Genomic DNA, 25,847 nt, shown 5'->3' with positions numbered 1-25,847 from the left:
AAAAAAAAAATTCATGTTAGCTTAAATAGCAGTCTATACTTATAATGTGCTTGGTTTGTTCCTCTCTTCTAGGAACAGGAAGGTTGATATGTAGGCTCTTTAAAGTTAACCTTTAGCCTCATATTAATACCCAACCTACTTACTAATGAACAGGTTAGGTAGATTAAGAACAGTTCTTACAGATTGGCTTGATAGTCCACCTCCTTCTACAGCCATCACTGATTTGGAGTTTGATTTTTCCCTTCATATAAGCTCACTCACACTCAAAATAAAGTATTTGATGAAAAGCTAATTAGAGCCATGGGAACTATCATGTTATATAGCATAGTTTAATTTCTACCTATATACAGAAAAGCATGAATTTTTTGGTTTTGTTTTCATTCTGGCCTCTGATTTTATTGTTTAGTGGTTCGAATGCTGAAATTAACAGAATCATTAAGCACAGCACACAACTTTCCCCAGATGCAGAAGTTTGTCTTACTGTCCCACCCAAAGGGCTTGAGTTGTTCAGGGAGGAAAGGAAGAAAGAAAGGAAGGAGGAAGAAGATGAAGTACTTCCAGAGACTGAGATTGTAGTCTTGACATTTGCTCTTCTGTTAATGTAGCAAATGTTCATGAACATGCACTGCATGCCAGAGCCTTTTCTAGATACTAAAGGTACTGGAATAAAGTTAGGTAAGGTCCATTCCTAGTAGGGCTGGTCTCCATTCCAGGGAAACAGAGTCAGAAGTTGAGGGCTGTAACAAATCTCCATAGTGTGAGGGCAGTAGAATGACCCCTAAGATTCATTCATTCACACACACACACACACACACACACACACACACACACACACACACACACATATATATATTTATTTATTTATTTATTTATTGCCAGTCCTGGGGCTTGGACTCAGGGCCTGAGCACTGTCCCTGGCTTCTTTTTGCTCAAGGTTAGCACTCTACCACTTGAGCCACAGCACCACTTCTGGCTTTTTCTATCTATGTGGTGCTGAGGAATCGAGTCCAGGGCTTCATGTATATGAGGCAAGCACTCTCGGCACTAAGCCACATTCCCAGCCCCTCACTTATTTATTTTTTAATTTCCCTTAAAAGCTGTGTTGAGTTAGTTGTTCAACGTTGCCTATCTATTTTGCCATCTCTAAAATGGTGACAGTACCTACCTGACTGTGCCTTTTTGACGATCAAATGGGATTTATATACAGAACACTCAAAACACAGAATTGGATCCCTTTCAAAATAGAATATTCGCTGACTGGAATATGCTAAAGAAAGAAAACTAGAAGGCTACTGTGAAATGCATATGATACAATTCTAGGTATCTAGAGCATTTGGCAACTTTAATATTCTCTCACAAACACCTCTGCTTTCTTAGACTCCTATCTAGAAGGAGAGATGAACCATGACCATTCTGTGTAGGTTCATCCTCCAGCATGCTTAAGGTTGTTGACACTGGGAAAGCATGGAGAAGGAAAGGAGATACAGGGTGGAAGGTGTAGTTTTAGAAAAGGTGGTTGGCAAAGGTCTCATTGAGAAGAAATCACAAATTGGTGAAGGAGTGAGCCGCAGAATCCGGAGCAAGAACAGGAACTGAAAGGCAGCAGCCAGGGCAACAGTCTTGATATGAGAGCTTGCTGGGTGTGCTCCAGAGAGGGCAAGATGGCCAATGGCACCTGCTATAATCACAGAGCAGAGAAGAGAGATGAAAAGGGGGTTCTGGATTAGGGGTCATGTAGAAGATCTCATCAATGCATGTATTTATTCCAGTCCCATTTTGTGTGTGTGTGTGTGTGTGTGTGTGTGTGTGTGTGTGTGTGTGTGTGTGTGTGTACATATGTGTGGGCTTCAGTATTAGAGCTTGAGCTCTAAGACTTGCTCAACTTTTCCGCTATGGCTTGGGCTCTACCATTTGAGCTATGCATCCATGTCTGGGTTTTTGCTGGCTGATTGGAGGTAAAGGTTTCTCAGATTTGTCTTCCCTAGGCTGGCTTCACAGGTTTCAGCCTCCTGAGTAGCTTAGCCAGTCCTAGTTTTACATGTCTCTTTAGTGTGTTAGCTCAAAGAGAATCAATTTTATCTTGCTCCCTAGGTAATTTGTTCTTTATCCAAAATTCCTGTTACAACAGATTATCATTAGTAGTAAGAAGACCTTACTATTTGAAAAAAAAATATTTTAATAGTGACAGTACAGAATAATTGTTTTTCCTACTAAATTCCTTGTAACCATTGTGATTCACTCTAATCCACGGAGAACACAGAATGAATTTGTAGAAGGAAGACATGAATCTGCCTTTTTGCCTTCCTTAGTTTTCCAGACTAGCTTGTCATGGAAAGCTGTGAACATCTGAGTTGGTGTTTCCTCTTTGAGTGGGCATCCAACTTCCCCATCACCATAATAGGTAATAGAGAGAGAGAGTAAAGGTCTTTAGTTTATACTTAGACTTGCTCATCTTTAGTGGGAATGTCTAATCACACAGGGAGATTTATTTTTACAGGTCAGAGAGTAGCACACCACAGAATGAAGCCCACGGTGTTCTGGTTACTGTGTCTTTCATGCTCAAGTAACTTGAGCACCTTTATTTTTAAAAACATTTTTAAGTTAACATTAGGTTTTCAAAAGTCTGGGGCTCTGCGGCTCATTCCTCTGAACTCTTTACGATGAGCACACATTGAAGAGCTCTTGAAGAACTCAAAGATAGTCTCAGCTGTGTCTTCACAGGTCTGATGGTGCAGCTGTTTTACTTTTAAAGTATTTAATTTATCATGTTCTCTCTAGCACACTCATAGTCTAAAGATGAGCATTGGTCAGTTCACTAGTAAAAATACTATTGACAGTCAGGCACTGGTGGCTCACATCTGTAATTCTAACTACTCAGGCTGAGAGCCGAGGATCACGGTTCAAAGCCAGCCCAGGCAGGAAAGTCTATGAGGCTCTTATCCCCAAGTAAGGCAGAACTGGAGCTGTGGCTTAAGTGATAGAGTGCTACCCTTGAACAAAAGCAGCTCAGGGACAGAAACCAGGCTGAGTTCAGGCTCCAGGGTCAGCACCCTACCCCAAATACCATTGTTGACAAAGAGCAGGGAGCTCCATTTCCAAGGGAACTGCCATGCTCTGGGCATCAGAGGTAACTTTGAGGACGACCTGGTTGACAACTCATTTCAGCCCTCTGTGCTCAGCTTCCTTCAATGTACATGGGAATCCTGTTGCTGCTTTCATCTGCTGAAGATTATAAATGTCATAATCTCAGGTGGTATTAATAGAAATCTAATGTCCAGATTATGTCAGGAACCAGCACTGAGAAGATTGGTTTCAATTTCTTGACGTTCCATTCTGGTCTAGCCTATGTATTAAGTAGTTGTCCTATTTCTAGTGGCCCTCTCTCTTTTAGGCTTACACCTTTTCCTTACATTCCACCTGTGGGCCTAGCTTCATTGTATTGTGATTGTCGTTCTTGTTCCTGACAGTTATCAAAGTAGATAGCATCATCCTGGATCCCACCACTCAGGATCAGAATCAGACCCAGGTTGATAGAAGGAGGTCAGAAAGGCCTCCAGTTGATTAGCATCTAAGCTAATTAATACTAGTCCTTAACCTTGGCATTTCCCTTGTCCAGACACTGTACTAAATGTACTGAGTACAGTACTCAAAATCATCGAAGAGGTGGATAATGTTATTGTCCTTATTTTAGAAATGATGAAACTGATACTCAAGGAGGTGAAATAACTTGTTGAAGAAAACCTCAGCAATCCAACAAATATGTAACCCCCCCCCCCAAGATAAATTGAGTTTTCTGGTTGAGTGTGTACATTGAAGAAGACAGGAGGCAGAGGTGGAGGTGGGGAAGAAATATTTCATGTGCAGAGAAATGTGTTAAAAAGGGGAAAAGGGGGTTGGGCTTGGTGGTACCTGCCTGTAATCCTGTAATCTCAGCATGTAGGAGGCTGAGGAAGGATGATTGTTAGGTTGAAGCCAGCCTGGGCTATGTCTCTTGTCTGAGAGGAAAATTGGGGAGAGGAAGACACTGGTGATAGTGAAAGGAGAGGAGAAAATGAATAAAGACAACTCCTGGGGTAGCAGGAAGAGACGCAGTGGCAGAAGGCTTTGAGAGCTGTACCTTCATCTCTAGTTTCTTTGATTCTGTTAAAAATGGGCTTCCCCTTGATGTTTTTCATACTTAGGCCGAATTGCTGAATTGCTTCATAGACTCTTTCTGTATGATAATGTGTGAACACATATGGCCTGCCCTTAACACGGAGAAGTTTTGCTAGATTTTTTTTTTGTCACTCTAGTGGTTCTGCTTTTCTTTTTTAAATGAAAATTTCTAAACTAACACTTTACATATGTGGTGCTGGGGGTTGAACTTGCACATGCCAGACCAGTGCTCTGCTACTAAGCCACATCCCAGGTTCAGGTTAAGATGTTCTCGTGCTATTTGGCTGTGGAAGGGAAACCAGAAAAACACTCTGGTGGGAGCATCACTCTCTTCCCGATCATAAACTCTGTCTCTAGAGTCAGCACTGAGCTTCAAGAGCAGGGCCTAGGACAAGCATTTGGGGGAAGCAATTTATGTTACCCATTTCCATAAAGATGATATTCCTACTTCTCACATGTGCTATTTGGAGCAGAAGGGAAAAAAAAAGAGACCCAATTTACTGTCTCAATTTTTGTAATGGTCTGATTAAAAAAAGGAGATACATTTTAATGTCCTTGTGCTGTATAGTCTTCATTTTTTCCCTCTAGATCTGCTGTCCCCCCCTGTTAACTGTAGTTCGTGGACTTCATCCCCCACATCTTTCTTAGGAACATGGCAGTAGGGTTTGTCTGATGAGAGAGAAGGGCAGAGAAGTGAAGAAAGGCAAGGGATCCTCTAGGAATTCTCATTGCCTACCTGTGGTTTTGGCAGTGGCTGTTTCCCTAGTGGAAGGCCACAGCTCCTGTTGGGTGACATTGCCTTACTGTTGTCTAGCAGTATTTTTATAATAACCTTTATTATTTTTAAGTAGTTGAACAAAGAGGTATCGATTTCTAGCATCTGTGTTGATTAAACCTGCTACCCCTCTGTAAATATTTCTTTTATAACATTTTCTACTTGTAGTCTTCATTGATCGACTTGACTTCTCATAGATTCCTAGAAATAAAATACATAGATCATAGCAATAAACTACTAAAATCAACTTCTAATGTGACATATATTTCATAGGACATAAAAATAAATAAACCAAGGACACTTATTTACAATTTTTTTAAAGAATCACAAAAACTGTCAGAACAAAAATTAATTTTCTGAAAACACAATGCCCAGTACACGATCTAGGACCAGGTACCAATTTAACTGTGGCTTTTGTGAATTGCTTAAAAAATACGTCTTTCTACTGTGTGTATTTCAGGTAAGCAAAATATAATTAAAAATAGGGGCTTTGAAGGCATGGCTTGGTTGGTCGAGTGCTAGCCAGTGAGTGAAAGTGACCGGTTCCAAGTTAAAGTCCTGTCTTGGACCAAAACAAACAAACAAAAAAATCAGAATGCTTTTTGATGATTGGAAGTACCAGTGTACTGTGAAAGGAAATTCAGTGCAGATGGGTGTAGGAAAAGTCATCAAACTCCAAGTTGCAGCACCGCCTCAAAGAGCAGAGATTGTAAGCCTACATGGAGAAAATATTCCTTCCCAAGTTCACAAAACCATTAAACTTGGCTTAAGCTAAGTGAAATAAACAAGCCTTGGCCTAATGAGTGATAATTGTTCCTCTCTGTCTTTCAAACCTATCGAATTCTAAACAAGTATGTGTGTTTTGTTCTTGGTTCAAATGAGAACTGACATGACATTAGCTTTAGGACAAGCCCTCTTGACACCAGAGGCCCGATGCCACCAAAAGCTGAAGTGAATTATGCTGAGAATGTGATGTGGGAGGGATTTGGCTTCCCTGCTCTGAGTTTGAAGCTCCTGCCAGCCTTGTGGTGGTTTCTAGAGCTTTGGTCAGGCCTTAGGCTGCTAGGAATCCAAGACACACTGACATTTAGGTCTTCTGGAGGCATTTTACGGCTTCTAAGCAGACATGCTTTCCTAACAGATCTCTAATCAGCACCAACATTTCCCAGTTTTTCATGGAAAAGATGAACAGGGCCCTATTGAGCCATCCGGGAGCAGCTCAGCTCAGAGCAGATAGATGGCTTGGGGGCTGGGGCTTGCCTCTCCAGGATTCCTTGACTAAGCTGACATTCTCAGACTAGTGTCCTTCCTTTTCATATTGTGGACCACTGGAGGCAAAGAATAAAATGTTGTTTTTTAAAAAAAATCACAGGGCTGGGAATATGGCCTAGTGGCAAGAGTGCTTGCCTCCTACACATGAAGCTCTCGGTTCGATTCCCCAGCACCACATATATGGAAAACGGCCAGAAGGGGCGCTGTGGCTCAGGTGGCAGAGTGCTAGCCTTGAGCAAAAAGAAGCCAGGGACAGTGCTCAGGCCCTGAGTCCAAGGCCCAGGACTGGCCAAAAAAAAAAAAAAAAAAAAGTCACAATCCATTTTCTGTCAAGTGCTATTTTCTTAATTTAACTTGACAATGAATCAATCACTGAAACAGGTACGTCTAAGGGTGTGGGGACCTTTAGAAAGGAATTTTTTATGTATTTCACTTCTTTTTTCTCGGTTAAAAAAATATTTTTTTCTGTGTCAGTAATAGGGTTTTGAACTCAGGGTCTAGGCACTGTCATTTAAGCTTTTTTGCTCTACTACTTAAGCCATAGCTCCACTCCCAGCTTTTTGATGATTATAACTGGTGATGAGAATCTTTCTTGCCTGGGCTGGCTTTAAACATTGATCTTCAGATCTTATCCTTCTGAGTAGTTAGGATTGCAAGTATGAGCCACTGGTGCCTGGCTCTCAGTTATTTTTAAAGTGCCATTAATAAGAGGTGATTGATTATTACACAAGATTTTAATTTTCAGTGCCTTTTATGTATAAGTTGGTTCAAATGAAACAATAGGTTTTAGTCATTTAGCATAGGTAAGAAACAAAGTTCTCAAAACTTACTAGTACTTAAATATGGTGGAAATTTTTGTTTTGGGGGAACAGGGGCTCCCAGACTGAATTTTGCTTCTATGGATGACATTACATCTATTTAAAACATCTCAAGTATTATTCTGGAATCTGGAGGCACAGTATGGTAGTGATAGGTGTTAGTTATCAATCTCATTCTGAGATTTCAAAAGGTCATCTGATAAGAGACATCAATCTTCCAGATTCAAAGGAACTTCCCAATTTTATGTTTATGAATTATCTATGGGCCTCATTTATCTGTCCATTAAGAATAATTTCATAGTTCTGGACTCCTTGGTGATCAAGGAAGATTTATTTACCTATCTTGGTATTAATGATTTTCTTTCCTGGTTGTTTCAAATTTGTACAAACCACAAATCATTTATTTATTCTAAAATAAGAACTGATTTGAGAGATTGTGTCAAAATGATGCTTAGATTGGTTTTCAGTCTAATTGATCACCTAGGGTTTTGTTGTTGTTGTTTTGTTTTGTTTTCCTTTTGCCAGTCCTGGGGCTTGGACTCAGGGCCTGAGCACTGTCCCTGGCTTCTTTTTGCTCAAGACTAGCACTCTATGCCTTACATATGAAACTGTAACCCCTCTGTACTTCACTTTGACAATAAAGGAAAAAAAGAAAACCAAAAAATACTAGCACTCTACCTCTTGAGCCATAGTGCCCCTTTCAGTCTTTTCTGTTTATGTGGTGCTGAAGAATCAAACCCAGGGCTTCATGCATGCTAAGCAAGCACTCTACCGCTAAGCCACATTCCCAGCCCTGATCGCCTAGTTTTATAACTAGTTATGGGGAATAGTTTTGAATAAACAACTCACTGAAACTTTGGAAAAGAACAATATCCTATTTTAAAATATTTTATAATAGCCATTCTCTGTTAAACAGAAGATGAAGACGGAAAGAAAAACTGTCTTTAAATACCACGTACTCTGCTGCATATTTTAAACTCAAACTTGCAATGTCACCATACTTTTAGAAGTGTGTGTGTGTGTGTGTGTGTGTGCGCTGGTCCTAGGACTTGAACTCAGGGCCTGGACTCTGTCCCTGAGCTTTTGTGCTCAAGGCTAGCACTCTACTACTTGAGCCACAGCTCCACTCCTGTTTGTTACCACACTTTAAAAAAAGCTGCCAAGTTAAATCTAATTTTCCCCCTTTTATCTCATTTTAAAGATGTAACATCTACATTAATTGCATAATGTGGAATGGGATTCCCTAAATACTATTTCATTTTCAAGTTTTTGATTTATACTTTATTTATTAAACATTTCAACTGGGTTACAAAGTAATGATGAGTAAATGTGCAAATTCACTGAAATATTTTGATGCTGAGTTTACTTCATGCCAAACATTTAGAAATATACTAAGAAATGACTCACTATTGCATTATTTCTGATAGATATGACTCAAACCATGTTCCTTCGATAAAAAATATTGGATGGATTTTTTCTACAGAACACAGTTATCTAATAAAGCATACATTAATCACAGTACTAACACGAACATTGAAGGAATTCTGGTATTGATGAAGAACTGCCTTGATTTTTCAATACTTAACCCTAAGACTGGGCTTCACACCCAGCAAGATACATCCTCCTCTCAAAACAGAACAAAGAATAGTAAATAGAATTAACTTAACAACCTTTTATTAGCTCTTGTTCAGAAGAAAAATTATTTTAAATCTTCTTGATCAACATTAGCACAATAGATATTGTAAAATAAATAACATTTTGACACAGAACCACTGAAGGATGGGTGAGGCTCTGACATGAACAGCCAAGAACCACCTTGGTAGCGCCATCCTTAATGATTAGAGTGCACCCACATCCACAAACATCACAGCCAAAGGTGCCAATGGCTTCCAACTTCATGGTCCAGATAAAGGGTCTGTCCAAGCAACCACAAGACAGCAGCTTGTTTGTCTTGGTTGTTTCATTGTTTCCACAAATCGCCTTCCTAGAAAAATTCATAGGAAGTTTTCCTTAGACAGGATGTTAGACTGCATGTGTAGAACAGCAGTAACATGGAAGATGCAAGCAGAAAAGAGTTTGAAACAAATTAGGGAACCACATGCTTGGTCATTCGACAGGAAAGCTTAAATAACAAGGCAACTGGGTAGTAAATGCAGCTGCTTGCTGCTCCGCAGGCTCAGAAACAGGCTCACCAGGGCTAGGTTTTATAGATCCTTCTGACACCTTCCATGAAGTACCCTGTCATCCTGTCTGTTGCCCAAGCTGCTGAGTAAATGTCTATTTACTCTGTTTTATTAGAGTAGTTTGGTTTTGTTTACACATGAACTTTTTACATTTCTCCAAGGGACCATTTCAGAAGAATCTCCCAGATGCCTGCTAATGAGGCTTGTCCTCACAACTGCCCGCAAAGGTCAACCTGTTTACTGGCATTTGACTGTGTAGAACAGGAAGTCTGGGGTGCATCTTGGGTTCTTAATGAAGTTCGGCAACAGAGGACGGAACGCATGAGTCTCAGGACCGGAGGCCTGAGGATGGCAAAGACCCAAGGGTCAATTATGGAATTAATGGATAGAAATCTAAGAGCTTGGAGGTCCCACTTTTCCTTTCGGGAAGAGGTTTCATTCATATATGCAAAAATCTGTAAGAGGAGAGGAGAAATGATGTTAGTTCTGCACTGGTGCCAGCAGGCAAGCTGTTTCTCTTGAAAAGTAAGCTGTTTCGCTTGTGAAGAGAGCCTTTCCCCATCATGTCAATCATAACATATGAATGCAAGCATGTTTTCTGTGCATTAAAATTAACCTTGACCCTCTAGTCTTGTCTTTGAGAAGACAGGGAAATGAATAAACTTTTCTTGGCAACTGAAACAAAATCTTTACCTAGTATCAATAGAACAATGACAATATCACTAGTTCTCATTTATCAATAGCCTAATACATGCATCATAAATTGTAGTGGGTATTAAATTCGCCTTAGTCTCAGAGCTTAGAAAACAATAACTTCAGTGTTGTCTTTTAATAGATGGGAAAGTGAACTTCAGGAATATGACTAATAACATGCTATACTTCTAAATAGCTGGTCTGATTTGATGGCCACAGCTCAGTGACGGAGAAGCAAGAGAGCACCATCACAGGGGCTCTGGGTTCGGGCCACTGCACTTCTTGGATTTGAATTGCGGCTCTGTGTATAGTTTTGGCACCACAAGTAAGACAATGAACCTTTGTCCACATGGTAACAGTGCTCACATCGTAAGGGCTCCACAGTAGTCAGGACACAAATTCCAACTCCTGTGGTGCCAGCACGATGCTCACAATGTGCTATATCCAGGTCAGGATTAGAACAATGATCTTCAGAACAATGTCTTAAACTCTGGGAAGTAAATGTTTTTGTTTGTTTTGTTGTTGTTTTTTGTCTGAGGCTTGCACTTGAATACAGTATCTGATGTTATCATTTATAGGCTGATTCTCTACCATCTGAGCCATGTCTACAACCCCAATCAACGAGGAATGATACCCATACCCATGCTCTCATCAGATCTTTAGCTCTTTAGAAGTAGCATGCTTTTTTTTGGTTCAACTGAAAGGAATGGAGCAGTATGTGCCAAACATTTCCATAGAGCTTACTGAAAGGAGGAAACCAAGTGTGGGTTGCACCCCATCATGTAACACCAACTCTTCATAATGCTCTGGGGACCCTTAACCAGTAACAGTCTGTGATTTAGGGAGCCCTGCGCTCTCTTTCCCCCACACTCCCTCTCCAACGGAGGGAATAGTTCATTCCATTTGGTACTTACTCTGAGGCATCTGGGGACTGGATGTACCTGACAAATGAGAGAGAGAGAGAGAGAGAGACAGAGAGACAGAGACAGAGACAGAGACAGAGATAGAGACAGAGAGAGACAGAGAGAGAGACAGAGAGAGACAGAGAGAGAGAGACAGAGAGAGAGAGAGAGTCATCTTCGGCTTGCTTGCTTATGTTAGGACAATGGCAGAGAAGTCTGGCAGCCAGAGGTGTTTATGCTAGAGAATCTTGGCATAGAGAATGGAGAGATTTGGCGGCTGAGCAAGGAAAAAGAAGAATTGATGGTGGGTTCCCCAGATCATGAGAAGAAGGAGGAGAAGGAGGAGGAAGAGAGAAAAGGAGGAAGAGGAGGAGGAGGAACAAGGAAGGAGGAAGAGGAAAGTAGAGATAAACAATGGAGCAATAATTTCCTAGTACGTTAAACTACTTGCAATGCGAAATATACAGTGGTGTGGGGCACAGAGGTGTTTTGAAGGTTCAAAGTTTGATGGCATGCATGAATCTGATGGATTTAAATATGTTAGTCAACACGTGCTCATACATACACGTGCACATATTAATAACTGAATACTCTGTTGTAGTAAAGGTTGATAGCTGAGTTTAAGTTCAGCCAGAGCTGATAACTCTGAGCTGACCAGGCAAGCAGGGGGACGGGACTCAGGCAGTCCCAGCTCCACCCATGAAGATGAGTCAGGTTTGCAGCAGAGAGAAACCTACACCACAGTTCTTGATGGCTTTAGAGAGAGTAAAGAGAAGTGAAAGATGGGTCTGGGAATGTGAAGCAATTCGGTGCTGTTTCCTTTCCTTTCATCCTCTGTGCTGGGGTAATGTTTACCACCGCTTAAAATATGCATTTCAGGAGATGGCCAAAGCCTTCTAGCAAACAATTGCTTTCTTTGCACCTGGGAAAGAGATCTACTTCAGTTACTCTATCATCCTTGAAGCTTTTTTCTTTCCTTCCTCCCTTCCTCCTTCCCCCCATCCCCTACCCCAGTGTGTACACCAATACTAGGGCTTGAACTTAAGGCCTGGGGAAGTGCTTTCTCTTAATTTTTTTTCCTCAAAGCTGGTGCTCTACCACTTGAGCCACAGCTTTTTTGCTGGTTAATTTGATGTAAGAGTCTCATGGACTTTCCTGCCTGGGATGGCTTTGAACCATTGTCCTCATATTTTAGCCTCCTGAGAAGCGAGGATTACAGGTGTGAGCCACTAGCTTCCCCTTGGCTTTTTATTTTTTGTGTAGAGGTTACCATTTTCAATCTTATACATCCTGGGTTTGATATTTTTTTGTCAAAGTGTAGCTAAAAATATGTGTGTGTATGTGAGTGTGTAATACATTTACCATTCTAGCAACTTTCAAGTGTATAATTCAGTGGCATTAAGTGTATTCATTTTATCAGGCAATTATATTATTTATATTTTAAATTTTCTGTATATTATGATGCTATGATATCAAAACTTTCTAGCTGGCCCTGGCAGGAAAACCTGTGAGACTCTTATTATGACTAACTAGCAAAAATATGGAAGTTGGGCTGTGGACTCAAGTGGTAGCCTTGAGCAAAAAGGCCCAGGGACAGTACCCAGGCTCTGAGTTCAAGCCACAGAACCAGCTCAAGCAAACAAACAACAACAACAACAAAAGATAACTTTCTAGCTGGGAGAAACTGACCTTCCTTGGGCTGGTTAATTGATGGAGACCCAAAAGGGTTCAGGTAGAAGAATGTCTTTACTACACACTGGACTAATGAATCCTAAGGCCTATCTCCCTCAATCTGTATGGGTAGAAGGCTGTGTTCTTCTACCTTAATCATCCTGGGGCCAGGACCAGGCAACTAGAAATGATAGTCCTAAAGCTTATAGCCTGCTGAGATCATCCAAACTAATCAATCTAAAACAGTGCCTGCATTGCCTTTCCTGTGGAAACTCCAATAAAAGCTGTGGCTCTGGCTCTCCCCATCTTCCTGCTTCTTCTGCCACCTAACAAACATGCTGGTGCTATTCCATGCATCCCCACTGTGCCCCACCTGTACCCCACCATGTTTCCTCTTTTTTTTCTGAATAATTACTTATTTCTTGTCAAAGTGATGTACAGAGGGGTTACAGTTTCATACGTAAGGCAATGGGTACATTTCTTGTACAATTTGTTACCCCCTCCCTCATTTCCCCCCTCCCCCCTCTTCCTTTCCCTATCCCCCCAGTTGTTCAATTGGTTTACACCAAATGGTTGTGTAAGTATTGCTTTTGGAGTCGTTTGTCTTTTTATCCTTTGTCTCTCGATTTCACTTCTCTTTCACTTCCCTTATTAGTTCTAATACCAATGTATACAGTACCAGGGTACTTAGATGAGATACAGTGGTAGCGCGGGGACAACCACAGGAAGGGGATACATGTTTCCTCTTGTAATGCATTGATTTTACCATAACATGAATGAACATCAAGCAACAAAACAACACTACCCTTTTGCCTCCAAACTAAAACTCCAAACTCATTAGTCTACCCATATACATCCCTTTCTCCTTCCATCTGATCTTAGATATTTAGTGAAAGGCTGGCACAGGGGATGTAAGGCAATGTTGAATGATGGGACAGTGAGAATTCTGGAATTTCTGTTCAGATATTAGAGGGATTTTTTTCACCTTTTCTGCATATAATACTACTCATATAGTTTCTGTGAGACAAAAAAAAACCAAACACTAAGTAGTAATCTGAACAAGTCAAGTAAGTTTTAATCCCGTCATCAGACTCTCTGCAAGGGCTTCCCAAAGAACCCAGACCTGTGATGTTTAGAGGCACCGATGAAAGTCACTGCTATTTTAGCATTGTCTCAAGCAGCTGCCAGTGGAGCACTTCATCTTGGCAGTGGCCAGGAGCTGTTTGTTTAAAAAATTTCCATGTCTTTAATGCAATTTCAAACTGGGTTCAGAATTTTACAGGAAATGGGGATTTTTTTTCTGATTATTGAAATCTTCTGGAAACCTTTACCATATTCCGATGCTTTATTCCTTCCCTTAGAGCTTAGACTAACTTAATCTGGGCTATGAGAGTAAGGGTTGAGAAGCACAGCTTTAGAACTTTATTTAAAACCTTACAATTTCAAGTGATTATTTATCATACTTAAAAGACTCACTTAGGCCTGATCAATCAAATAAGGGACTAAGTTTCTAGAACTCAGTTCTTGATCATGTATATACAATCTGATTTTGTTTTGGAAATTGAATCTTACAGAGATCACAGCTGACATTTATTAAATACCTACTGTGAATTTGGCATGTTGTTAAGAAATTCATGTCTGTGTTGAATCCTGACACAAACCTACACATTTAGTACCCCATTTTAGAGTGGAGAAGGCCTAGATTAAGGAGACCCGACACTTTACCTAAGGTCACACTCTGGGTCAGGAGTCAGACTGCATTGGTATGACACCAGATTTTATTGTTAGCCCACACTATGCAGCCATCTATATAAGAAATCAATGATGCAAAGTTTTATGTGATATTTACCCATGACTGGTTAAGATGCAGATTTGTAGAGACTTCTTTTCAAAGGTGTCTTGAAGGCTTATAGTGAACAGATCAGAAAACTCTGGCTCTAAGTCGCTGTTTGACTTTCTCTCGGGCTTCATTTTCCTCCAATACTTCCTAGTAAACTATAGGCACCTGTTTAATATGCTTCTACCTTCTGAAAGACATTAGGATGTTCTGGCTACAGGATTTGTACAATTAAATCATTATAAAAAATCTTTTTGGGGGAATTATTTACAAGGTATGCAATGCTTCAAAGAAAGCCTGCAAATCACAGGTGCTCTGTGGTAGAAGGAAACAGAAACCTATTTTTCTATTTGACATAAGGTCAAACTGGGGCATGGATATGGCTTCAGGAAGACCATGGCCTTGGCCTTGTGCTTCTCAGGATTAAGAAGAGGCAGGAATGCTAAGGTTTGGAGCTCTGGGCCTACATATTCCAGGATGGTGGCTCTTAACTGAAAATAATGGGCACAATAAACCATCTATTTGGGCCTCCTGAAAAGAAACACTTTAGAAATGATGTCACAGAGATCCCTGAAGAACAAGTCAAGTTCCTTGGCCTAGAAGAAGTTTCAGTCCTATTGTACTAATCCCTTTCTCTGGCCCTTCCTATTTCACAAGACAAGTTTGAGGGCACTTAAGTCTATTAATGTCAGGGGGAATTTTAGGCAGCAAAATTTTACAAGAAATAGGGAGTTTGGTATACCTCAACCATGTGAGTCAAGACAGAATAGAATTGAGGTCAAGGTCAGAATGGGTACTGGTGGTCAGAAACTTCAAAATCCGGCAGCAGAGGCCAAGCAGGGAGACCAAGTTATGGATTAACTAGCTTCTAAGCTTCTAACTGGAAAGAGATTTGTGTCTATTCTGCTTCCCCTCACCCTCCCCAACTTCATACTGTGATGAGCTCTTGACATGCTGGAGAAGAAACAGACCATCTCAGGGCTGGGGATATGGCCTAGTGGCAAGAGTGCCTGCCTCATATACGTGAGGCCCTGGGTTCGATTCCCCAGCACCACATATACAGAAAATGGCCAGAAGTGGCGCTGTGGCTCAAGTGGCAGAGTGCTAGCCTTGAGCAAAAAAGAAGCCAGGGACAGTGCTCAGGCCCTGAGTCCAAGCCCCAGGACTGGCAAAACAAAACAAAACAAAAAAAACAGACCATCTCAAAAATCTGTTTTTCTTATAAGCAGATGTCTTGGCCTAAACTATCTAAAGCAACAGGGAGAACACACCTACCAAAGATGTAGACATGACGCACAGATTCTCTTTGTACATTATGCAGTCTATTTGTGCAGTCTAAACTTTGAAGCACATGTAATTCTGTCTTTATCTGATTTTGTAGCATTCCAGATATAGAAAATAGGCAGAAGAAAAGATGGCAAATGAAACCATGTAGAGGAACTTTCTCTTCAAAAGATAATGTGCATTATAACTATCTCAATCATTCCCAAACACATCATTAATGACACTTAAACGATAAAGGGCCTTTCAGTTGTTCACTTAAAATATGACAAGGCTCCTAGTGGCAAGAGTGCTTGCCTCCTACACATGAAGCCCTTGGTTCATTTCCCCAGCACCACATGTATGGAAAATGGCCAGAAGGGGCGCTGTGGTTCAGTTGGCAGGGTGCTAGCCTTGAGCGGGGCGGGGGCGGGGGGAAGCCAGGGACGGTGCTCAGGCCCTGAGTCCAAGGCCCAGGACTGGCCAAAAAAAAAAAAAAAAAAAAAAAATGACAAGGCAAAGTTCATTGGTGATGATGCACAAAGAATTTTGGATTTCTCTTTTGTCCCTACTTGTATTATTCTATTTTACATATGTATACTTGATCAGTTTTTTCATATGAGATTTTTAACCTACATGGATGCTATGCTGTACTTTAAGAATACCAGGAATGAACAGGTATTTATTCATTATTGTTAACTGAGTTTGTTCTGTACTGTGAAGATCAGATATCCCCTAATCAGATTTACCTAAAAATTATAAGCCTAAAGAATTTGTAAAGATGAAAACATTTTTAGAATGAACCAATGGTTTGCTCTTGAAATTTTAGAAGTGAATAAAATGCATAAGCACTTTATCCTAATGGCATGTGGAAAACAGTTTAAAATAACCACAACTCAAAGTGGTGGGAATGTAGCTTGATACAGCCTGGAAATGGAGACAAAACCCGTATTTGAAACAAGCAATAGACACACTTGTGTTTCCCATGCTCTGTTCCATTTCAAGGGGAAAAAAAGTTTCTATGTATCACTGTGAAATGATGACAACAGCTGATTAACATAAGGAGGAATTTATTAATTTATACAATACTCCTTTAGTGAATAAACAGTTTGGAATATGTTGTTGGTCTCATGCATGATTTCATATTAGACAGCCAAAGTAATGCCATTTCCCAAACACCACATGTTTTTTTTTTTTAATCACTAAAGAAATGTTTTATGTGCTCTAATGGAAGATTTTATGAGAAGGGTAATCTGATTATTTCTTAATTTTAGATCAGCATTTATATTAGCCAATCTTCTAAAATTTCTGTCTCCGACTATTCTGTGGAGAAGAAAAAGGAAATGATATCCTTGAACCCCACAGGTCCTATGAGCTGACATGAACAAGTCTTTGTCATTTTATTCTTAAAGCTAACAAGTTGGAGTGAAGAGGCAAAGCAGACCAAATATTTGCAATGTTTTCACAATTCTTTTATGAAAATTTAGTTTCATCTTCTCCTATGTTACCCCTGAAATGAGTACTTTCTCTCAGCCAGAATTACTGGTTAATAAGGAGTCTTGGTGCCTTAACTGTCTGGCTTTCAATCCCAGCTCCACCTCCTACCAGATGAGGGGCTGACAGATCACTATTTGCTCCATCTGTTCCATGGGGTCATAATGTTATCTGTTTTGTAGCCTACTGTAAAAATAATGAGCTAATGCAAAAAGTAATGCTCAGAATCTTTAAGCCTTTTGGTGTTGATAGTAACGATATGAGGTTGAACTGGACTTCGTTTCAGGGTGCTGGACATTTTTTTTGACTCATTTTGAATTTTACTTATCAAACTTTGGAGCCCTACACTTGCCTCATTAAGGGAAGAAGTAATTCCACTCTTCTCATTCCCTGTGAGAATGGCCATTATGACTACCTCTGGCTTTCTTCAATCCCCATTCTCTAACACTGCTAGTTGTTATGGTACAAATGGTGTTCCACTCATCATCGTCCATGGTAGTCAGTAGCTGGGTTCGCTGGTAGGTTTTTGCTTTTTGCTTTTTGTTTGTAGTTTTGGAGGGTCTTTTCAGCAGTGTTGGGGTTTGCACTTAGGGCCTTGCACCGGGCCTTGTACAGCTTGTTGAATGAGACTGAGGTTTGACTAACTGCTTGAGCTGGCTTCAAACTGCAGTCCTCCTAATCTCTACCTTGTGAGTAACTAGGATTGCAGGCATGAGCCACAGTACCCAGCAGATCCACTTTCAAGGGAGATAGAAAGTACTTCTTACTATTCTGAGGAAGAAATGGGCCACGATATGGATTGGAAGTATTTTCTGGGATACAAAGAAGAAAATTACTTGGAATATCTTTGTTTATTTGTTTTGTTTTTGTTGCCAGTCCTGGGGCATGGACTCAGGGCCTGAGCACTGTCCCTGGCTTCTTTTTGCTCAAGGCTAACACTCTACCTCTTGAGCCACAGCACCACTTCTGGCTTTTTTCTATATATGTGGTGCTGAGGAATCGAACCCAGGGCTTCATGTATATGAGGCGAGCACTTTACCACTAGGCCATATTCCCAGCCCTACTTTGAATATCTTGATTAGTACATTTACAAAAAAAAAAAAAACCCAAACACACAAAACCAAAAAACTCTTTTTGAATAGATAAGTTCTGGACATGTTGGGTTAAACAAAACATGTAACATTTATTTCACCTGTTTTTTCCCCCCTAACTTTTGTTATTTGGCTTCTAAAAAAAATCTAAAACTGTCAACACGGTTCACATTGGCTTTTCTGTTGGCCTATGTGCACTGCATGGGGAATAGAATTTCTGACATAGATTTTGTTTTTCCCCCTCTAAGTCTTTGCCTGTCTCAGTGCCTCTAAGTTAAGAAGTGTGCAAATGACTCCCACCTTGGGTGGGGCATTAGGATAGGCCATGCTGACCACAATTTTAGTGTGAGTCAAGTAGAGTTCAATGGCTTCGGAGGACAAAGCACTTGCTGGGACACATGCCAAGCATTCTGAGATAGCAGAAATGTATGAACCAAACAAACAGTCATGAGTTTCAAAAGACTGGATCAGCCCTTAATCAGAATAGTGCAGGGTTTCACAAAGGTAAAATGAAAGATACTAATAATCATGACCAGTTATCAACTGACAAAAGCAGTCAATGGTCAATGTCAGTTTCCTTATTAAGAAATGAGTTGGGGGGCTGGGGATATGGCCTAGTGGCAAGAGCGCTTGCCTCGTATACATGAGGCCCTGGGTTCGATTCCCCAGCACCACATATACAGAAAATGGCCAGACGTGGCACTGTGGCTCAAGTGGCAGAGTACTAGCCTTGAGCAAAAAGGAAGCCAGGGGCAGTGCTCAGGCCCTGAGTCCAAGGCCCAGGACTGGAAAAAAAAAAATTAGCTGGTATCTCAACATTCTGCTTTTTGTCTCCTGGATGATCTATAGTTTATCTGGCTGGGATGTCTTAGTAATCAAGATGCCAGCTTAGTTGGCTTTCTGATTATGTTTATACTCAGATTTTCTCCTACCCTCTGGGAATCTTTGCTGTGAATATTTGCATGAAAAAAACCTAGAAAATATTTTGCCAATAGTGTTGCTTCTAAAGTGTAGTTTGGTGGAGTTGTAAGACCATAATCTTCATCTTCTCCCCTGCTACTACTCCTTCTAACCAGGCCTCTGGCTCTTAACTTCTTCCTTTTGGCAACACTGGAGCTATGCCTGGCTACTAGGAAATGCACACACACACACACACACACACACACACACACACACACACAAGAATCAATATATTGACAATGATGGAGTCCTCGTCCTCATGATAAAAGACAAAATTTAAATGGAAAGAAGAAGCCTGTTGAAAACCACTGCTTTTATTTTATTTTTTTATTGTTTCTACAGTAGGCCAGTCATGGTCAAAGGGGGAGGGGAACTATTTTCTTTCTGTTTGTCTCTTCTAGATGTCTTAGGAAGGGGAATAGCAAGTGTGTGGTAACCCCTGGGCCATTCCCAGGCTGGAGGTTTGGGATGTTTTTCTACTTAGATTTACAAAAGACTGACATCCCAACTCCTACCAAGCACCCCCCCCCCCATTCTGGAAGTTTATGTCCCCCAAGTTGATTTTTGTTGTTTAATGGGACTTTCATAGACAATCTTTTGCATCCTTTCCTAACCCTCCTCTCCGAAGCTTACCTGGCCTCTAAGATAATTAGAAGGCTTTCCTGGTAAAACAAAACAAAAACAGCAGCTATGTTCATTTCTGCACTGTCACAGTAGCACCTACACAGTAGCACTGTCGGTCGCACCTACTCTTCTACTTGGTGTGGAATGGGCGATGCCATCTCTAGACACTCCTTGTTCATTGTTTATGAGGGCGCCGTGGACCAGCTCTAATCCCCTCAAGTGTAACACTGATTCAGACCAGCTTCTGCCCTGCCAAGGGGACAAGGTAGACCTTATAGAGAGAACGTAGGTATAAAGTGAGCTCATTGCGGATGGGGGTCTGTGTCCTTCCCCATCCCCAGGAGTGGATGAAGTGTTTTCTTTCCTGAACAATCTTCTGCATGCTTTCCTAACCTTCCTCTCCCAAGCTCTCCCAGTGATGAGGGCAGGGCAGGAGATAGGAGAAGAGCTATTTATCTAGTTTCTCCAAGTCAGACCTATGGATATCAGGCACTGTCTATGCCTTTCTTCTCCACACTCTCTAGCTCTTATGGGGCTAGAACATGCTCAGACATTGCAGACTCTGCTGCCACGTAAGTGCGGACACCTGAACTCTTGGAAATAGAACTGACGATTGAGCTTGCCCCTAACTAGTGCAGCAGCCACACTAGAACCTTGGGCTCTGCCCTGACATTTCTACTGTCTCTTCGCTCAGGTGGACCATCATCCTCTGTGATTTTATGAGCACAGAGTATAAAACTAGGAGCACAACTATGAGCTATACAAGGAACACAACTATAAAATGTATTCCTGTAGTCCATGTGTTCCTACCAGTGAGGCTGAGTTACAAGTGACTCCTCTGGACAGATGCTAAAAGCCTATAGTAAGAAGCTCCTCTGTGTAGCTGGCATTATCTCTACACAAGGTCATGAATGTTCACGGCTATACAAAGTTATACTCAAAGGTCTCAATTAAGAAACCTGTAGATCAGATGTCTGTTGGACTTTTAGGGTCACTATGATTGCTCTGAACTTCTACAGCAGAGATTTTTCTCCCTTAGTCGATGTCAATGGCAGCTAAAATTGCTTTTGGCTGAGAATTACATGTCTCTCTGCTTTTGGGGAGAAATGGGAGGTGAAATATGGAGAACTAGCATCAAAGTGTGGGAGCTACTGGGAGGGTGGCAAACTGCCACTCAGGGAAGTAGATCCTAACTGACAACCCTCAGAAAGGAAGGGTTAACTCCTCCTAAGCCAAGTTACCGAAAGACAGGAAAGGGACAAGTGACAGTGAAGGGGGGTGGGTCGGCTTAGGGATGGAGGCCAGGCTCCAAAAAGTGCAAGCTGGGCCATACCCAGGTGCTAGGGCTGGGTTAGAAAAGGGGAGGAAGGAAGTGGTGTAAAGGTGAAAAGCGAAAGGAGAAGGTTATAGATCTTTCTAAAATTAGGACATTTTTTTTCCAAGTTGCAAAAAAGTTTGTAGGGTAGGGGTGAGGGTGAGAAGGGAAAGCCTAACAAGGCGGCACAGAGTAGGGCTGTAGAAATGGGAGAGTGATGCCTAACGCTGGTGGCCCGGGCCTATAATCCTTTGCTACTCCGGAGCCTAAGATCTGAGGACTGTGGTTTGAAGCCAGTCTGGGCAGGAAAATTGGGGAAACTCTTGTCTCGTTACCCAGCAAAAGGCTGGAAGTGAAAGTGGAGCTGTGGCCCAAGTGATAGAGCACCACCCTTGAACGAAAAAGCTAAGGGACAAGAGCCCCGTCCCTGAATTCAAGCCTCAACACTGGAGAGAGAGATAGAGAGAGAGGGGGGGAATAAAATAACGGAAGAAGGAAAAGAAACAGGTGAGAGAGACTCACTGTGAAAGGCAAGGAGCAGACGGCGAAGGTGATGGTCATAATGGCCAGGAGAATGAGGTGGTCCGCCTCCTCCGCCATGGATGTCCGGTCCCCGCGCCGGCGGGGCCCGGGGCCGCCCCGCGCGCTACCCCCCGAGGGCCCGAGGCGGCTCCTCTTGCCGCGGCGGTGCATGCGGACGAGGTTGAGGATGACGCTGAGGTTGCAGGCGAGCACCGCCACGATGAGCAGCAGCAGCACGGTGGCGTAGAGCTGCAGGTAGGCGGTGCGCCCGTGCCGGACGAAGCACCAGGTCCCGGGGCAGTACTGGACGTACTCGCCGTAGCGCAGCAGCGGCAGGGAGCAGAAGAGCAGCGAGGCGGCGTAGATGGCGGGCAGCACGGCCAGGCCCCCGCGGCGCGAGAAGCGGCGCTGGTAGAAGTAGGGGTGCCCGATGGCGAGGTAGCGCTCCAAAGCCATGGCGAAGAGCATGAGCATCGTGGCCAGGCTGAAGAAGGTCATGGCGAAGGCGAAGTAGGTGCACGCGCGGCTCTCGGGCGCCAAGGCCACCAGCGTCTGGTTCCGCGCGTACGAAGCCAGCACCACGGGGCTGATGAGGCAGGTCCCCAGGAGATCGGTGAGCACCAGCTCGGTCACCAGCACGTGGAACAAGGAGATGGGGCTCCGGCCGCTGGCGCTGCGCCCCGGCTCTCCTCGCCAGCGGCGGGCCAGCAGCGCCAGCGCCACCAAGTTCCCCAGCACCCCAGCCGAGAACATCACGGCGCTGATGGCCGGGCTCTCGCCCGAGGGGAGCCACTGTCGGCTCTCGCAGTCCTCATCCGGCCGCGAGGCATTGGAGGCGTTGCCCATGGTGGAGCGAGCTCCTGGGAGGAGAGGCGCACGCTCGGCTCCCGGTCCCTACCTGGAAGGAGGAGGGTCTGAGCGCCCGGGGGTTCCCGGACCCAGAGGGAAAGGGGGTGGGACTGAAATCCAGAGCCCCCTTCCGGCCCTCTGCACGCCCCGAGGGCAGCCGCGCCCGGGGCCCCGCTCGCGCACCCACTGGCCGTTGGGCTGCTGCCGCCTTCGAGGCTCCCGATGGTCCGGCGCGGGATCCTGAGCCCGGCCCGCAGGAGCGTCCCCCGCCCCAGCCCGCGCAGCCCCGGGGCGGGCCCAGGAATGGGTCCCGGCACTCCAGAGCGCCCCGGAAAGAGGTCGGAGCACCCACGGGGCGCCGCGCCAAGCAGGGGGCGGGCGTGCAGGCTGCTGGCGTCCAGGAGCTGCAGGGGTGTCCGTGTTCCCTCCCCGAGATCTGGAGGTCCCAGAGGCTGGACTGGGCCGTCTGACCTCAGCTAGCCGTCTGGAGTAGGGGCAGGGGGCTTGGGGGCACAAAATCCAGGATAACAGGAAAGCAACATGACTCATCCAACATCGAAGTAAGGAGGAGCAGGGAAGAGCAGCCACTGAACATCCCCAAGCTCATGCAGCACAAGGGCGGGACAAAAATCAGGAGGAAGTGAAAAGCAAGCCCGTCCATCCACACACCCCAAAACCACGCGTCCCATGGACAGCCTGTTGCACTACTGTGTTGATTCCGTCACTAGCATTTCGCCTTTTCTTCTGTCAACACCAGAACGAATAACCACCGGTTTAAGCAACCTTAAAAAGGAAAAGAAAGGTTTCTTGTAATTAAAATGGTGTTTGTGATCACAACTTGTAATCCATTCCACCTCACCAATCTCTACCCAAGCTCAGTCGTGTAAGAACTGTGGATAGGTCCATTTAGCTAGTCATCTTTTCACATTCAATTATCCATGCAGGGCTCATTGGAAAGATCTGTTCCTGGTAGTGTGTTGGTAACTGGCCAGTTTTTTAATGAAGCTGTTAAAAAGAATGACCTATCACCTATTGTCATAATTACAGGATGGTGAAAATAAATAACAATTGATATTTAAAACAAAATAAAATCCAGCCTGGACTGAAGACTAAGTAATTTGTATCCCCAGTACCACAAAACAACAACAATAACAACAACAAACATCCAGCTTGGTTGTACATCAGTGGCTCATGCCTGTCATCCTAGCTACTCAGGAGGCTGAGATCTGAGGATTGTGATTCAAGGCCACCCCAGGCAGGAAAGTCCAGGAGACTCTCCAATAATAAACTACTTAAAAAAAAAAAAAAAGAAGTCTGAAGTGGAGCTGTGGCTCAAGTGGTAGAGCACTAGCCTTGAACAAAAGAAGCTCAGGGATAGTGCCCAGGCCCTCAGTTCAAGCCCAGGGCCAACTTGGAGGGGAGGGAGGATGGCCCCTTGCAGAACACATTTCGCCACAGACAGCCTCTTGCTTTGGTTTACCTGGATTCTGGCCTGAAACTGGAGTCAAAAGGAGGATTAACAATAAAAACAGGGCCGGCATAATTCATTGACGGGATTACTTGAAGAGCACATGGGCCAATTTTCACACAGTAGCTATTACATCAATCTCCAAGGGAGTGGATGGGGGCTGAGGAAGTTGGAATCATGCTACAATTTTCTTCTCTGTTTTGTTTCTTTTTTCTTTTCTTTCCTTTCGTCTTTTTTTTTTTTTTGAGGTATGGGTTTTGAACTCAGGGCTTCGCACTCGCTAGGCAAATGTTCTACCACCTGAGCTACATACACTCAAGCACTTGTTGCTTTAGTTTCTTTTTCAGAGAGGGTCTCTCACATTTGCCTCAGGTCAAGCCCCCAACTGTGATCCTCTTAACTCTGCCTCCTAAGTAACTGGGAATACAGACTTATACCAGCTTGAGGTTTGTTTGTTTGTTCTTGTTGGTTGTGGGGCTTGAACTCTGGGCCTAGGCACTGTCCCTGCACTTTTCAGCTCAAGACTAGTGCTCTATCTCTTTGAGCCACAGCACCACCTCTAGGTTTCTGGTGGTTACTTGGAGATAAGAGTCTCATGGACTTTCCTGCCTGGGCTGGCTTTGAACAGTTATCCTCAGATCTCAGCCTCCCCAGCAGCTAGGATTATAGGCATGAGCCGCCAGCGCTTGGCACCAGCTTGAGTTTTTGAGAAAAAGTTTTGAGGTGGCCCCAAACCGAACCCTGGATTCCCTTGTCTCCGCTTTTCCAGTTACTGGGATTGTAGACATTGGCTATTACTCCTGGACCAGTGGTTTTCTTTCCATTTGTAAACTGCAGGTCAGTAACATCTTATCATCAACCTTGCCCATATCATCTCAAGCAATGGGGAAATGTTACATGAATCAAAATTGTTTCTCAGTAGGAAAATGCTATGAATCTGCTTTACAGCATACCTCTGCATTACACTTTTATTATTTACTATTAAAGGATTTTTTTTTTTTTTTGGCCAGTCCTGGGCCTTGGACTCAGGGCCTGAGCACTGTCCCTGGCTTCTTCCCGCTCAAGGCTAGCACTCCGCCACTTGAGCCACAGCGCCGCTTCTGGCCGTTTTCTGTATATGTGGTGCTGGGGAATCGAACCTAGGGCCTCGTGTATCCGAGGCAGGCACTCTTGCCACTAGGCTATATCCCCAGCCCCCTATTAAAGGATTTTTGAGTGATGAAATTTTAACTGTGTTTATTTTCAAATGGTCTTACACCTTTTCTGTTTTCATAAATTCCCTTATTACAAAAGCCTATTGTTGAACCTTTCCCATATAACCTGTCTCTAGCTTTCCTTTGGGCAAGGCTCCCCTGACTTTATGAGTACCAGAGTGGAGTGTAATTCACAACCCCTCACCTCATCCCTTTCTCCATTCTCTTACTATTCTTCACCCTGACTCAGTCCTGGACCAAGAGAAGATTTGCACAGTGCCATGTGCACAACCTAGAACCTTGATGACCAAGCTCCGCACATAATGCTTTCCACAAAGCCACCCCTTAGACCTGGGAGATGCACCCCCAAGCATGCAGTTGACCTTTGGGTGGGCCTGGGGAATCTGCCTACCAAAAGTAAGCTCAGGGCCAACATTTGAGCAGGGAAATCCATGATCTCAGGTACATGGCAGGTGCCCTACAATGGTGGTAGCACAGGATCTGGGTGAGGGGTGTCCCACCTGTGGGGAGATGGATGTGTGACAGGGGAAGACCACAGCAGGCTGAGGAGCCTTGGGGGGATAGTTTCTACTGTGCTGCTCAATTTTAGCTGTTACCAACAACTTATCATATGATTCCAGAATTTCTTTCTTTATTGAATATTTTTGTTGCCTTTAAATAGTTGTACTATGGGGGGGCTGGGGATATAGCCTAGTGGCAAGAGTGCCTGCCTCGGATACACGAGGCCCTAGGTTCGATTCCCCA

General features: G+C 43.3%; 1 protein-coding gene across 1 annotated transcript; it reads right to left on the bottom strand.

The window, feature by feature from the left end:
• Nucleotides 1-8,184: 8,184 nt before the first annotated feature.
• On the bottom strand, nucleotides 8,185-22,774 carry Ptger2 (prostaglandin E receptor 2). Its single transcript, XM_048362452.1, has 2 exons — nucleotides 21,573-22,774; nucleotides 8,185-9,658 (listed from the first exon to the last, which is right to left on the bottom strand). Exons 1-2 carry the CDS (start codon nucleotides 22,416-22,418, stop codon nucleotides 9,413-9,415), a joined length of 1,092 nt encoding a protein of 363 aa, XP_048218409.1. The 5' UTR covers nucleotides 22,419-22,774; the 3' UTR covers nucleotides 8,185-9,412.
• Nucleotides 22,775-25,847: the final 3,073 nt, after the last annotated feature.

The sequence above is a fragment of the Perognathus longimembris genome, chromosome 14 (assembly GCF_023159225.1).
Source record: "Perognathus longimembris pacificus isolate PPM17 chromosome 14, ASM2315922v1, whole genome shotgun sequence".
Classification (NCBI taxonomy): Eukaryota; Metazoa; Chordata; class Mammalia; order Rodentia; family Heteromyidae; genus Perognathus; species Perognathus longimembris.
Note: the sequence above shows the minus strand (reverse complement) of the source record. Positions and strands in the feature narration are given on the sequence as shown.

Bases quoted from the DNA above. Each gene is read 5' to 3' on its own strand.
- Ptger2 (XM_048362452.1), bottom strand. From the start codon at position 22,418: ATGGGCAACGCCTCCAATGCCTCGCGGCCGGATGAGGACTGCGAGAGC. The intron at 9,659-21,572 runs GTGAGTCTCTCT...CTCCTCTTACAG, and splicing joins TCTGCTCCTTGCCTTTCACA to ATTTTTGCATATATGAATGA.